Raw genomic sequence first — 16,518 nt, 5'->3', positions numbered from 1 at the left:
ATATTTACGTGTACAGTAGTAGTAGTAGTAGTAGTAGTAGTAGTAGTAGTAGTAATTTAATCAATTTCTAATGCATCGTGCATTCTAGTTTCATATTTACGTGTACAATAGTAGTAGTAGTAGTAGTAGTAGTAGTAGTAGTAATTTAATCAATTTCTAATGTATCGTGTATTCTGGTTTCAAAATACTTTGTGAGGGAACCACATATAATCTATGCTCACATGCTCATTCATATATTAGTGCATTTAAGATCACAAGAGTATTAAAGGGACATTCCTGACTTTGCTGCAGTTTTTAAGATGTTATCGACTAACAGAAACTTTTTAACGATTTTAATTACATATCAAATATATTTTTCTGCATAAAATAGTAGTGGCTATATATTAAACGTGTTTCTGATCGTTCTAATATTTGTACTAGGTTAAATTTCATTTTATTTCCTAAAATATATTTTCATCGTATGTACGAAATTATTTTAATACAATTACACTGGCAGGTATATTAATGTCATCGATGGGTCAAGTATTTGTTAGTGAAATGTTGTATGTGACAAGAAATCGAAAGAAGTGCCGTGTAGATGTTTCTTTTGCCTCTGGTTTTGAAAAACAATTTATTATTTGTACATAATGGACGTCTTGTCGGAAGAAATATTCTTGTTGATAATGGTTATAAATCTACACAACGTTTTAAGAATACTATTGTTTTTACAATTAAAAAACGGCTTCCTACAACTTTGTATACAATAAATATACAGACGGAAAGCATTATAGAAACTTAAAGAAAATTCTCTTCTTAACTGTTTGAGGAGTTTTAGACTATTAACTACTCAGTTGCGCCCCCCCCCCCCCCCCCCCCCCAAACAAAAAAATCCTAGTTACGGCCCTGGAACTTCACATACTTTGTTTTGCGCAAGAATATATGCAAAATAAACGAGTGCAATAAATAGGAAGCGGAAAAAAAATTATGTGAAGTTCTGTATTTATTACATACCTTCGTTTACGTTTTACAAAAACGGTTTTTAATTTAACGTCATAACAACACTTTGTTAAATCTATGATCAAAACTCCTTTCATGGATTTACTAAACGTTAAAGAATCATACTCTGCGCCAGCCTTGTGTAATGTTTCAAATACGATGTCACGTAATTTGTAAATCATATATGTCGTTAGGAAATAAACTGCAGTAAAAGAAAAAGGGAATTCGCCATTTAAAAGTTCCGGTCCAGATCGCACATATGTGCGATACAAAATAAATTTATCACACGGTTTCAAAAGGTCTTTATCACTATAGTAAGATTGAATAGTTATGTAATAAAACCTATTAAACAGCCACCAAATGGAATCTATAAAGATGGTATTTTAAAGGGACATTCCTGAGTTTGCTGCTTTGTAAGATGTTTTCGACTAATAAACTATTTCTACGATTCAACTTACATATTAAATATATTTTCTTGTTTAGAATATCAGTGTCTGTATATTCAATGTGTTTCCAGAATGGATTTTGTCCTAAAATATTTTCGTACGTACGAAAAATCTATATTTTAGAAAATAAAATGAAATTTAACCTAGTACAAATATTAGAACGACCAGAAACATGTTTAATATAGAGCCACTAATATTTCATGCAGAAAAATATATTTGATATGTAATTACAATCGTTATAAAGTCTCTGTTAGTTGATAACATCTTAGAAAGTGCAGCAAAATTAGGAATGTCCCTTTGAAACAGGTGGCTGGTTAATACAGGTTGAGAAGGTTTGAACTACACAATAGTTTTTAATAATGTCATGCAGAATTTGGCTTTATGTCGCCATAAGAGATACGGAGATTGTGCGTAACGTCTGAACACTCGAATAAGTATAGTTAATGTTCGACACCATAATAACCGTACTTTAAAATCTTCTGCGGTTTCGTTATAGAAATATTTCTTTCGGAGTCTTTACCTTTTTTTCTAATCCTTATTGTAGGTGTCCTTGCGTTGGTCTGGAGCATAATCTGGAGTTTGTTTATTCACAACTCGCCCTCCGAATGTCCGCACATCTCGGAAATAGAACTGAAGTATTTAGAGGCAGGAACAACGACTAAGGTAGCAGTCGAAGCAATTGAATTAGTATATCGGAGGCGGATCCACTAAATATTGTTGGGTAGAGGACAAAGGGGGGGGGGAAGAAGAAGAAGAAGTTTGTTTTATTTAACGACGCCACTAGAGCACATTGATTTTTTATCTTATCATCGGCTATTGGACGTCAAACATATGGTCATTCTGACACTGTTTTTAGAGGAAACCCGCTGTCGCCACATAGGCTACTCTTTTTACGACAGGCAGCAAGGGATCTTTTATTTGCGCTTCCCACAGGCAGGATAGCACAAACCATAGCCTTTGTTGAACCAGTTATGGATCACTGGTCGGTGCAAGTGGTTTACACCTACCCATTGAGCCTTGCGGAGCACTCATTCAGGGTTTGGAGTCGGTATCTCGATTAAAAATCCCATGCCTCGACTGGGATCCGAACCCAGTACCTACCAGCCTGTAAGGGGGGGGGGGGAGGGCACTTGGTCCAGCTTGTGTAAAGGGCAATCGTTCTTCAAAAAAAACTCCGAAACAAACACATAAACACATTTTTAGGCGGACGGGTCCTCTGGTGTCCCCAACCTTTATGCGTAGCACCTTCAGCCAAATGTTACTGTTGTTGTCCATTGAATTTGATTTGGAAGTATACATCTTTCAGAACATGCAAGGCACATATTCCATTTTTACATAATCCGTATTTGCGTAATCTGTAACAATCACTTTCAATGCAAATAGGTTCAGTAGATTCCATTTTTTGTGTGTGTCCATACGCGTGTACATAAGCTCGTGCATATACATATCAGATCACTGTAAGCATTATGGATAGGTATACACATACCATTGTACTTGAAACATGCAGGGTTGTACTAAACATTATGAAGACTTTTTGCTGCTGAAATATCTAGCATCGTCAAAGACACTTTCCTCTGAATCTGAAGGTAGCCGATGTCTTTCAGATTTACTCGAAGCATTTATGCAGCCTCGTGGTTTGCTTTGATTAAAACTTTATGCGTAGCACCTTTGGCCAAATGTTACTGCTGGAAGTATACATTCTTTAGAATATGTAAGGTGCATATTCCATTTGTACGTAATGCGAAATCCGTAACAATCACTTTCAATGCAAATAGGTTGCGTAGATTCCATTTCATGTGTCTCTGCACGCGTGTACATAACCTCATGCATATGCATATCGGGTTACTCTAAGCATTATGGGTAAGTATACACATACAGATTACTGAAAACTAAAATGTGTGCCATATAGTGATATCTTGAATGTTTACGGAGCACGAGTTAGCCCAGTGGTAAAGCACCCGCTTGATGCACAGTCGGTTTAGTATCGATTGCCGTCATTGGGCTATTTTTCGTTCCAGCCGGTTCACCACGACTGGTATATCAAAGGCCGTGGTGTCGTTAAACAAAACAGAGTTGATATTTTTCAATGTTTGCTTTCAGCACCCAGACACGCCGTGGATGGCGTTCTTCACGTCCAAAGCAGTGTGGGCCATCATCATTTGCAACATATGTGCAAACTACTCCGTATACATGCTCGCCACGCAGATACCCACGTACATGAAGGACATTCTCAATTTCGACATCACATCTGTAAGGGTCCATTCCATATGCGCGGTTTTTAAGTCTTGTTAAAACACTGCTATTGATAATGATGCAAATGATTTTTTTTTGATTTTTTTTAAATTGTTCGTTTTCCTAACTCACGCCATAAACGTATCTAAATGTATTTAAGTGAAGGTATACCCAGGCGTGTTTGCAGGGTGGTGTTGGTGAAGGTGAGGGTTCTGACGTCGAACCCCTCTACTCCAAGCAAATCTTTCTTTTCTGAAATATATTTGGGGGGGGGGGGGGGGGGCGGGAGCATGACTTGAGCCCCAGAGCTTTAGATTGCGGCAAATACCCCCAGGGCACAACCCATTTTTATACAGTAAAATGGACCCGGCATGATGTAAAAGGTTTGCTACTAGGTTGTGATCCTAGATATATGTAGATGTGATTTTAGGTGGGGAAACCTTTTACAGCTCTACGGGTTTGCCCCCAAAGTATACGCCGGAACATGCAAAACTACATTTGTTTCCCATTGTGTGTTATTTTCACTAGATACAAACATATGGAATTTTCTGGAAAGTTAACACAGTTTAATTTTTTATATAAATATTTTGCGCTAACATTATGTCGGATCTGGTTTATTTATTAAAGGCATACTGTCACAGATTTAAGGATCCTTATTTCTCTAAAAATGATAATAAATATAAAAAAAATACATTAATTGTTGAAAACAAAATCTAGCTATCGCATCACCGTAACTGAACCATGATGGAGTGAAACCCATGTCATCCTTCTCGACAATTTTAATTTTTGAATTATGGACCATTGCCATAATTCAATTATTTTTTACAAAATGTCATTAATAAATGGAGTATGGTGGTTATGAAGATGGTTGAATAAAGTACATTTAGGGACAAATCAAATTATATTTGTTCAGGTAATACTTTGTTAGATCATTAAATAGGTCAGTGGTCTTTGACCTTTAATAAATGCTAAAATATATTTATTTATATATATATATTTATTTTACATAAAATAATGCAGACTCATGATCCTCAAATCTTGACAATTTTCGAGACGTTTACATCTCTGTCTGAATATCTTTTGCATCCATAATTTCTTTTGTTACGTGCAACGTTATCTATTGCTATAACATCAGTTTCGTCCTTTTCAGACGATAATTTGGGTAATTGCGTTTCCCGCGTTCATTAAGGAAATTTCATGAATAAAATGCGTTTTGAAAATGTTACCGTCTGCGTAGCGTTTTGACGTTTTGCAATACTTCTGTCTCGTATAAATAATAAATGTGGATGGATTCATGATATTTAGTTATATAGGCATATATTCTGTTGATTTGAGGCATCAAACATAAATGTTCGTTGGGATTTATGCTTACTAAGGTAATGTTTCACTAACAGTATGATTCAAGAACGAACACCATGCGTAACTTCATAGAAAGAAAGAAGTGTATTATTTAACGACGCACTCAACACATTTTATTTACGGTTATATGGCGTCAGACATATGGTTAAGGACCACACAGACTTTGAGAGGAAACCCGCTGTCGCCACTACATGGGCTACTCTTCCGATTAGCAGCAAGGGATCTTTTAGTTGCGCTTCCCACAGGCAGGATAGCACAAACCATGGCCTTTGTTGAACCAGTTATGGATCACTGGTCGGTGCAAGTGGTTTACACCTACCCACTGAGCCTTGCGGAGCACTCACTCACGGTTTGGAGTCGGTATCTGGATTAAAAATCCCATGTCTCGACTGGGATCCGAACCCAGTACCTACCAGCCTGTAGACCGATGGCCTGCCACGACGCCACCGAGGCCGGTCTAACTTCATAGTGTTTAAAAACCAGGGTCTGTCACATTAAAAACATGCGTGCGCTACAACAGCTTGCTCTGAATGTGCACGTAATGTCCTATGACCTGACCTGACTTTAAAATATCCTTTGTTTTCAGAATGGCACGTACTCAATGCTACCCTACCTGTGGCAATGGTTCTTCACCCTATTCTCCGGGATGTGCGCCGACTATCTGATATTTCAAGATGTCCTCAGTGTCGTCTGGACCAGGAAACTCATGAATGGCATCGGTAATTAACGTATCGTGGTACACACGATAAACAGCTAGCTGCAGAGATACTTTCTGCAAACTAAGTTCAAAATTAACTTCAAGAAATTTGAGTAATATTTTCCTTTTTGACTTAATGCTACGGGATATTCAAAATTCAATAACACCAAAAATTGCCTCATCCCACTACCGATCCCGGTCAGGCTGCTGGTGCTCTCTTGCACTTGCCAGCGCGGGCGGGCTGATCCCTCCTCCCTCCCACCCACCCTTTTCCTGCCCAGGCGTGCCCCACAACAGCTTTTTTCTGAATGTGTACGTAAAACCCTATGACCTGACTTGACCTGACCTGACCTGAGCAAGTCCAGTTATTGTAAACCTCGCGTGTGTTGATCCTCAATCTTCGTGCAGGGCTGGGATGGCAACATTCGTGTTTTGAGAGTGACGAATACAGCACATCTCACTTTATGGTCGACTTGTTAGTCGTGAGGTGCGACCCGTAAAACTGGATGACGGGATCCTGGAGGTTGAATTGTGGTATATCAGCGGATATGACTTCTGACAATACACCACTTTGGCCCGGAGTTCAAATAGACGGCTGGTCAGGAAGACCCGACCTGTGCCCGTGCTTATAAAACGTTTACAGTCTAGACTCGATCCCTAATGACGTCACACGCAAACAATTTGTTTGGCGTTACCATGGCGTTCGCGTCTCTGACTCTAGTCTCGAGTCTAGACTCTAAATGTTTAGTAAGCACCAGACCAGGTCACTACACCCTCTTCTTTCTCACTAACCATTAACAACTAACCCACTGTCCTGGACAGACAGCCCAGATAGCTGCGGTGTGTTCTCAGGACAGCGTGCTTGAACCTTAATTGGATATAAGCACAAAATAAGTTGAAATGAAATCAATCGGATGATTACGAAGGTTATCAACATAACTTATTTGGCGATGGAATAAATGCCTATAAACCTTCACATCGATAGCGGAAAAAAAAGTCGTAAAATACACTAGGTAACATCAAAGAAAGGGGTCAAACTAGTATTTTGCCCCAGAGTTGGTGCGATCAACAGGCAGATCATACTACAGGAAGGTGTCAGCTACACAAAAATACTAGTCCCATAAAATCCCCTTTCAGGTGACACCCCCCCCCCCCCCTCCCCCTCCATTTACACCTGGACTAATAAGAAACAGTGTATATAATACCATTTGCATGTGTTGGGTGACTAGTGTCAATTGGGTGACTAAATATATCAACCATGTATCCTTGACCAACCATATATCAACCATGTATCCTTGACATGATTGTCTAGTAATTACCCGCAGCTTCATGTTCCCTTGTTGGACTCTGGTGGGTTGGGGCATGGTTGAACCATAGTATGGCTACAGAAAAGATCATATTCATACTGGCTACAAGGTTGTACTAAACCAAATAACTTCCGGCTGGATCAAAGTTCGAGATGCACCCAATTTTTGATAGAGAAGTGAACACCACAAGGTCCTGTGATTTGGTGATAAATGTGAGTGTGTTGGTTGTAAAAAAAAAAAAAAAAGTTTCATCTGGACAAAAAATGTACCACTCTGTCAAGTAGTCTTGTTTTTGAAACATGTATGGGGTTAAAAAAAAAAGTAATTTTATTGGAAACTAAGGTAATCATAGACGCTACCCGTTATCTCTGAAATGAGCAGCTTCACCCCCCAATTTTTTTCTGATTCACTTTAAGGGTGAGGGGTGGTATTATTTATATTATTGGTGTTTATACATACATATATACATACATACATATATACATAAATATATATATATATATATATATATATATATATATATATATACTTATATATGTAATTATCACCTAAATCCTCGACGGCCAAGACCACACGAGATAGCCGTGCTTCGCTTGATTGACATGATTGACTACATTCGTCTTTAAAATACTATCGGCAACGACAGTTTGATCAATCCACACGCGTCGAGTTTTGGAGGTGCATACTCTATTAAAGGCATCTTGTCACAGACCACTGACCTATTTAATGGTCTAACAAAGTATTACCTGAACAAAAATAATTTGATTTGTCACTATATGTACTGTATTTAACCATCTTCATAACCACCATACTCCATTTATTAATGATATTTTGTAAAAATAATTGAATTATGGCAATGGTCCATAATTCAAAAACTAAAATTGCCGAGAGGGTTGACATGGATTTCACTCCATTACGGTTCAGTTAAGGTGATGCAATAGCTAGATTTGGTTTCTAACAATTAATGTAATGTTTAGTTATTATCCATTTTTAAATCCTTAAATCCGTGACAGTATGCCTTTAAATCTTTTTGGCGGGACCAAAGAATTAGGTCGAGAGATCGAGGTTATCGAGTTTTCGAAGTTTCAGTTGTCGAAGGCCGTTATGTACTAGTTGTATAGCAATTCGGCCGGGACCGTCGCTTCAGATCGAGAGATCGATGTTTTCGAGAGATCGAAGGTCGAGTTATCGAAGTTTATATTCTATATATATTCTTTCTTTTCCCCTCCATCGCATTGCAGGACTTATTTTCCCCGGGTGTTTCCTGCTGGCACTGGGAAGACTGGACTGCACCAATCAGGTATCGGCCACGATGGTCCTAGCGGCAGCCGTCGGTTTTTGCGGCTTCCAGTATAGCGGGTTCGAGGTCAACCACGGAGATATCGCGCCTCAGTACGCGGGCACTCTGTACGGCATCGCCAACACGATATCGACAATACCCGGAATAGTGGCTCCAAGCATCGCGGGGATGCTCACCACTAATGTGAGTAAATAAAGAGGGATCGACGAGAGGGGGGGATACTGTGCAGTAGCTTGTGAATGGGGGCAAGGGGACAGTTTCCCTTAGAAGCGGACCCAAGTCAGTGTGTGTGGGTGGGGGGGGGGGGGGGGTGCGGACCAGGGGATCCGTCATCTCTAAATATATTCAAGTGCCTCTTTTTTCTGGCTTTACAAAAATATTGGGTTGCCCTTTTCCCTTATATCCCCACCCCCCACCCCCCACCCCTCACTCCAAAAAGAATAATAATACAAAAAATAATACATAAAAAATTCACTTATGATATCTAACGCAAATATTTCAAGAGCTTTGTTGTTTTCAAATTATCAATGTGGTAAAAAATGGCCATCTTGGATTTCAATGTCAAGATGCCTTCAAATTTACAAAAATAACCCAACATCTTCATTGTAATGGGAATAGACATCTTATTCGTGATTGTAACTTATATATTAAGTCAGATATGGTGATTTTCAATTTACAGTATGACCGCCGGTAGCCATATTTGATTTGGCCCTCTTGTTGAGTTAACCGGACCTTTGGCGAGGTACATGGGAGTTAATTTTTTCCTAAAGGTTTCAAAGACTTGAAATCCAGTCTCAGACTTTGGTCTAAGAAAAATGGTCACGGGGAAGACGAATATGACCCCACTAATACGACGAGAATAGAGTTGTAAAAGTGCTGACACTAGCAACAGGACAGTCGTAGAAGTCGAGAGGTCGGCGAGTTCCCCAACTGTTGTGACAGATATAAATATAAAATAGACAAATAATTTAAAAAAAAAAAAAAAAAAAAAAAAAAAAAAAAAATATATATATATATATATATATAACATGAAATAAAGCTTTACAGACAGAAATATTTGGTCCAGTGTAACCCATATGGCAGACCGAATATCTCTGTCTCCGTTAATTCTTCTCTCTCTCTCGCTCTCTCTCTCTCTCTCTCTCTCTCTCTCTCTCTCTCTCTCTCTCTCTCTCTCTCTCTCTCATGGATTACAACTAATTTTGCAGGTAGGTTGATGAAAATAAATCGTAAAAAGGTCTCAGATTAGCGCATTTTGCTCGTTTTTTCACAGATTTGATGCAGTTCTGGCTGGCTGTAACGAGAAATAGCCCAATGGGTCCACCAAGGGGGATCGATCCTCGACCAACAGCGCATCAAGCGAACGCTTTACCACTGGGCTACGTCCCACCCCGTACGCTTATATAAGGCTTCTCGCTTTAACATGGGTCCGCCTCTGTGTCACTCACTGTAACTGTTATTTCCAGGGTACCAGAGAGGAGTGGGAGATGGTGTTTTACACTGCGGCAGGTGTCAATTTGTTTGGGGCCGTGTTCTACGCCATCACGGCTTCGGGCGAGATTCAGGAATGGGCCAAACCGAAAGAAGAGGACGGCATCGAAGACATATTCCGAAGCCTGTTCGAGATCAAGGAAGAAAGCTCAGAGGTGGAGCACAACTCCAACGAGGAGCGGCTCAAACGGCCAAAATAAGGACAAGGACAAAAAGTGACGAAAAAATTGGGGAGGAGGGTCTGGCTGAGGGGGTGGAGTGTTAAGAAAGAGGACACAATTGAGGGCCAGAAGAATGAAGTTGGGGAGGAGGGTCTGACTGAGGGGTGGGGGGTTAAGAAAGAGGACACAATTGAGGGCCAGAAGGACGAAGTTGGGGAGGAGAGTCTGACTGGAGGGGGGGGGGGGGGGGGTAGAAAGAACAAAAGTGAGGACCAGAAGGCCGAAGATGGGGAGTAGGGTCTAATTGGGAGGGGGGGGGGGATGAGAATGAGGACACAATTGAGGGCCAGAAGGACGAATTTGGGGAGGAGGGTCTGACGGGGGGGGTAAGAAAGAGGACACGAGTGAGGACCAGAAGGACGAAGTTGGGGAGGATGGTCTGACTGGGGGAGGGGTAAGAAAGAGGACAAAAGTGAGGACCAGAAGAACGAAGTTGGGGAGGATGGTCTGACTGGGGGGGGGGGGGGGGGGTGGGGGGGGTGGGGGGGGGGGGGGGGGGGGGGGGGGGGGGTGGGGGGGGGGGGGGGGGGGGGGGGGGGGGTAAGAAAGAGGACAAAAGTGAGGACCAGAAGGACGAAGTTGGGGAGGAGGGCCTGTCGCGGGAGGTGGGTAAGAAAGGGGGCAAAAGTGAGGGCCAGAAGGACGAGAAGTTGAGGAGGAGGGTTTGACTGAGGGTGGGTGGGGGTGGATAAGGATCAGGACAAATAACGAGACCAGAATGACGAAGATGAGGGCGCGGACTGGCTCGAGTACGTTGACGGTAAGAGAGCTAGGCGGACATTTGGACAGTTATCAACACTCTGTAACCGTCAGAGACCAATCTATATAAATTCTTCACAATCGCTGCCTACGAAACGGTAGACAAAGATTCCCGTTCTAATACAACAACAATCCTATGTTTGACGTTAAATACATTTACATAAGAGATGAATTTATATAAATTCTTCACAATCGCTGTTTAGCAAACGGTAGTCAAAGATTCCCGCTCTAATACAACAAAAATCATATGTCTGACGTTAAATGCGTACCTTTACATCGATCATTTTCGAATTTCTTAATTAAAAATATTTCCACATATTAAAGGGGGTGCTGTCGGGTTTCTTCGTGTAGTCTGTGTATTAGTGATTAATGTGTGATTTTTTGTTTTTTTTATTAAAGAAGAAACTTTAGAACAAGTCAAGAATATAAAAAAGTTGTATAATAAATGGTATCAGTTTTGTCTTTCGTTTTTAACACTATGTTTCATTACATAACTGTGTAAATTTAAGGAATCTGTGTGATTTACATGAAAAGTTACTGACCTCTTGTTATTGATAGTATTGGTAGCTTACTTAGTTTTGCATCATGTTGCAGTTTGAAATTTCATGCATATTTTTCTCAAATTTATGTCAATAAAGATCTGGGTATTTGGCAGTGTTTGTGTTTACTTGCTTTAAACGGACATTCCTGAGTTTGCTGCAATTTTTAAGATGTTATCGACTAACAGAGACTTTTTAACGGTTGTAATTACATATCAAATATATGTTTCTGCATAATATATTAGTGGCTGTATATTAAACGTGTTTCTGATCTTTCTAATATTTGTACTAGGTTAAATTTAATTTTATTTCCTAAAATATATTTTATCGTAAATACGAAACTATTTGAAGACAAAATCCAGTTTGGGCTTCTTACAAATATTCTAAATAAGAAAATATATTTAATATGTAAATTTAATCGTAGAAATATTTTATTAATCGGAAACATCTTACAATGTAGCAAACTTAGGAGTGTCCCCACTTGTCACTCAATACAATAGAATGTATATAACAACAATAAACAACATATATTTAAAGGCATATTAATGGTCTAACAAAGTATTACCTAAACAAATATACTTTGATTTATCCCTAAATGTACTTTATTCAACCATCTTCATAACCACCATATTCCATTTATTAATGACATTTTGTAAAAATAATTGAATTATGGCAATGGTCCATAATTCAAAAACTAAAATTGCCGAGAGGGATGACATGGATTTCACTCCATCATGGTTCAGTTAAGGTGATGTGATAGCTAGATTTGTTTTCCAACAATTAATGTAATTTTTGTTTTTAGAGAAATAAGGTCCTTAAATCTGTGACAGTATGCATACATATACCATACAGACATAAATACGCATGCATACACACACACACATTTACGTTGGGGTGGGACGTAGCTCAGTGGTAAAGCGCTCGCCTGATGTGCGGTTTGTATATCCCTGTCGGTGGACACATTGGACTATTTCTCGTTCCAGCCAGTGCACCACGATTCGTATATCAAAGCCGTGGTATGTATTATCCTGTCTGTGAGCTGGTTCATATAAAAGATTCCTTGTTACTAATTGAAAAATGTAGCGGGTTTCCTCTCTAAGATTTTATGTCGAAAATACCAAATATTTGACATCCAATAGCCGATGATAAATAAATTAATGTGCTCTAGTGGTGTCGTAAAACAAAACAAACTTTAAATGTTCACACACACAAAGGGAGAGAGAGAGAGAGACTTTCATAATTATATAGTAACGATCTGCCAAACAGCTATAAACAAATCCTTTGACTTAACGGCCGCAATAATAACCGTGGTCTTACTAGACTAAACTCGAATTATGGAAGAGGTAATTAACTACCCATTACGTCACCATATTAGCCGCGAATCTAAAATCTAAATCTTTATTATCCAAAGCCATCCTGGCTATAGGCGCGACATAAACATCAATATTATTATCATAGTAACAGTTGTGCATATATACATAGTGTGATATTTAACAATCAAAATTACATGAATAGAGTATATAAAATGTCAATAGGAGGGTAAACATAATATATTAATTTTTAATGAACATTTCCCTTCTTAGAAAAGCCTTGTATAAATATTTTCCAAGATTGTTTAAAGTTTTTATATTTTCCGAGTTCAATAGTTTGATTAACTTAAACACGGAAGGTCTGACGTAGAAGTATTTCTTTATGTAATTTATTCTTAGATCATGGTAAAAAGGGCAACTCAGAATAAAATGGAATTCGTCTTCGATTGTTTCATTATCACATAGTGTACATAATCTGTTTTCTCTCTTGGGGTATTTTGGCGTCCTCCCGACTTCAATACAAAGGCAATGGTCAGATAATCGTATTTTGGTAATCAGTTTGCTGTATACACAATTCAAGGCGTTTTTTTAGATAGTTCTTGACATTATGAGTAGGATTTAGATGTTGATATAAGAATCCTTTAGATGACGAATCAATTATTCTGTTACAATCCTGGATGAAGTGATCCTCTAAACGTTGTTTAACTGTGAATAAGAAAGAAGTTTTATTTTCGACCTGTTGGCTATCCCATATGTGAGGAAGGCCTACTTCTAGTAGAATATTTTTCACAGAATTTGCCCAATTAAATCTAGGGAGATTGATATCATCTAATAATAATTCGTAGCAGCTCTTTAAAATACAGTTGTTAGTATTTAATATTTTCAGCCAATATTTAATAATTCTGAAAGAAATGTTGTAATTTAATTTTAACGGGCACATTTCACCTTGCTTCGTATAGCCTATATGGGGAAACATGTCGGGAATACCAGTTCATTAAGATGGCATCTTAGATGACATTGCAGGCGCGGATACAAGGAGAGAGTGCTCGGATGCGTACCCCTCATTGAAATTCGAAACGCCCCGAAAAAATGCAGTGTTTAACAGGTGAATACAATGTATAACCCATGCATTGGATTTTAGTGGGGAACGTGTAATATTTTGCCCATGTAGGTAATATATGTTGGTGAAGTTTTGTACTGGCGTGGCCAAGGCCACGTTCCACGAAGTGATCTTAGCCCTAACTGCACAACTGACATATGCACTTAATGCGATCTTAGCGCTAAGATCACTTTGTGGAACGGGGCCCAGGACTTTATATTCAGGGGTATGTATACGGGTGGGGTGGGGGGTGGGGGGGGGAAGGACACTAACACTGTCCTTAAGTCGTAGTATGGAACAGCAGACGAATACTTATAAGAGGTAGTTGATGGTGGGGGAGAAGTGGACTTTCCAAGACTGTTCACAGGACCCGTAGTGCATTTGAAATTGAGACGTGCACGAATATCTGGATGAAAATACATATTTTTTGTTAGTTTGTGGGTTTTTTGTGTGTTTGTTTTGTTTGTTTGTTTGTTGTTGGATTTTCTTGGGGGTGGGGGGGGGGGGGGGGGGTGGGGGTTTGGACGCATGCTTCCCCAAGAATATTTCGAATTTGATGTGTTAATATACCTTTCAAGCATTCTGAACTGAATAACAGAGAAAAGTGGGTAGGGTGCCATGGCCTAAGCGGCTCCCTACAACCGGCCTCGGTGGGGTCGTGGTTAAAACATCGGCTATGACGTTGTTAGGTACAGGGTTCGCAGTCCGCAGCTAACTCCCTCAACGTCTTGGTGTAGGTAATTTTTGGCATGCTTTCATCAGAGAACTGTTCAAACACGCCTGTCGTGGGCACAACCGCTGACTACGCCAGATAGTTCTGTCGATGACAGGACTCTCTCAATAGGCCTACGTCTTAAATGCTGAATCAGATCAATCACGCGATGGAAAATGAAGCGAAACTATTAAATATTTAATTTCTGTTTGTTTGGGGTTTTTTTGTTGTTGTTTTTTTAAGAAAATAATTATTTTATATTTACAGATGTATATTGTAACTTTATTACTAATGTTGGTGAAAGTGTTACTTTTTAAAGCAATGTTCTAATTTACTTCCTGCTGAACTATATGTAGCCATTCAGCAATCGCTAAAATTTAGGTCAGACACGCCCGTGGTCTATGGGATACGCCACGGGTAAAATCAAAGGGGCCGACACCAAGGCGTGGTACAATTGATTTTGCACCACGTGTTGGTGTCGGTTCATTTGATCTTCCCGTGGTTAGATCACGGACGTGTGTAGCCTAAATTTTAGCGATTACTGAATAGAGGTATTTCGCATTCCTATTGCGCATGCGCGCGAAGAGTAACGTCCCTTGACAAAATAGACTGAAACTAGTCTATTTACAAATTGGGGGGCGTGACAGACAGGTTGTTATGGGCGACTTGAGTAGCTTCGTAGGAGACTTTAAACTTTGGCAACTAACATGTACATATTTCGAATTAGATGGTATAATGGCTGTAGAAAACGGTCCGCTGAAATTTATAGCGGAATGGTTCAAGAGAGAGAGAGAGAGAGAGAGAGAGAAGAGAGAGAGAGAGAGAGACGACGAGAAGAGAGAGAGAGAGAGAGAGAGAGAGAGGAGAGAGAGAGAGCGAGAGAGAGAGAGGATATATATAGATATATATATATATATATATATATATATATACAGTCAAACTTGTCTTAAGCGGCCACACAAGGGAGTAGATAAACGTGGCCGCTTAAGACAGGTGGCCGCTCAGTATAGGTTGCCACATATATAGTCTTTAAAACAGTTGTTGTTGTTTCTTGTTTTACCGTCTGTACTGCTAATTAACGGATGTGTGCTTCATAGTTGACTATAAATCAACTTTTGACATGTTGTCTCTTTCAGAAATAATGCAAATAGAATATATTAAATTAACCGTTCTCCACAAGTTTGTTTTCTTTTTCCATTTAATTATTTAATTCCGACTTCATGTGATGTATTGTCATAGTAAGTGAGTCTATAAATGTCAAGCGTAGCCTGCCCAGAGGCAATTAGATGCATGTCAGATTCATACTTCCTTAATTGATACACAGTGGAGATGTCGGGACTGAATGGGTACTAGTATTCCTGAAGGTGTGAAGATCGGTTTTTTGCTGCACCTTATCGCTGTTATGTCATGTCATGTCATAGGGTTTTACGTGCACATTCAGAACAAGCTGTTGTAGCGCACGCCTGTCGTGGGCACAAGAGCCGGCCTTGGCCGGCTCCTCCGTCCATGACAGGAAGGTGGGGGGAGAGGAGAGGAGGGACCGCCTGCACTGGCAGGTGCAAGGGAGCACCAGCAGCCCGATCTAATCGGTAGCAGGCGGGTGGGGGTGGTGGTGGTGCTATGGAATTTGAATGGAGCAGTTAAATGCCAAAGAGAAAAGGGTGCGCAATTTTGATTGAGGGAATTTGGCGCAATTTTGAACGGTCGGTCGAAAGGTAAATGGCCGAGCTAATATAGGTTTTGATATTAGTGAATCGAGAGTAGCTCGTTAATTTTAGACCTTTACGATGTTGTGGTGTCTCCCTAGGTTGCCCATATGGCCCTTATAAAGGGCCTGACCTCTTCTGGTCGAGGCATCACCAAGTATCGCTGTTGTTAAAATATCCCTTTTATATAAGAGTAAAACTTTACTGTGGCCGCTTAATGCAGGTATTTTAGCGATTTGGGATCCGATTTAGGTGGCCGCTGGCCGCGTTAGACAGGTGACCGCTTATTACAGGTGCATTTACATTATAAATCATTTGGGAGGAAAAAAGTGGCCGCTTAAGGCATGTGACCGCTGAGTACAGGT

At 39.8% G+C, this 16,518-nt stretch overlaps 1 protein-coding gene across 1 annotated transcript in view; it reads left to right on the top strand.

Moving 5' to 3' along the window:
* LOC121385629 (uncharacterized transporter slc-17.2-like) overlaps positions 1–10,216 on the top strand; it is a 50,362-nt gene extending 40,146 nt beyond the window's left edge. Inside the window, exons 8-12 of the mRNA XM_041516382.1 lie at positions 1,966–2,084; positions 3,522–3,671; positions 5,599–5,731; positions 8,258–8,499; positions 9,783–10,216. Of these exons, the coding sequence (XP_041372316.1) occupies positions 1,966–2,084; positions 3,522–3,671; positions 5,599–5,731; positions 8,258–8,499; positions 9,783–10,007 (869 nt within the window). The 3' untranslated portion in view covers positions 10,008–10,216. The remainder of the gene's footprint in view (positions 1–1,965; positions 2,085–3,521; positions 3,672–5,598; positions 5,732–8,257; positions 8,500–9,782) is intronic.
* The last annotated feature ends 6,302 nt before the right edge of the window (positions 10,217–16,518 follow it).

The sequence above is a fragment of the Gigantopelta aegis genome, chromosome 11 (assembly GCF_016097555.1).
Source record: "Gigantopelta aegis isolate Gae_Host chromosome 11, Gae_host_genome, whole genome shotgun sequence".
Classification (NCBI taxonomy): domain Eukaryota; kingdom Metazoa; phylum Mollusca; class Gastropoda; order Neomphalida; family Peltospiridae; genus Gigantopelta; species Gigantopelta aegis.
This window is presented reverse-complemented; position numbering and strand designations above follow the sequence as displayed.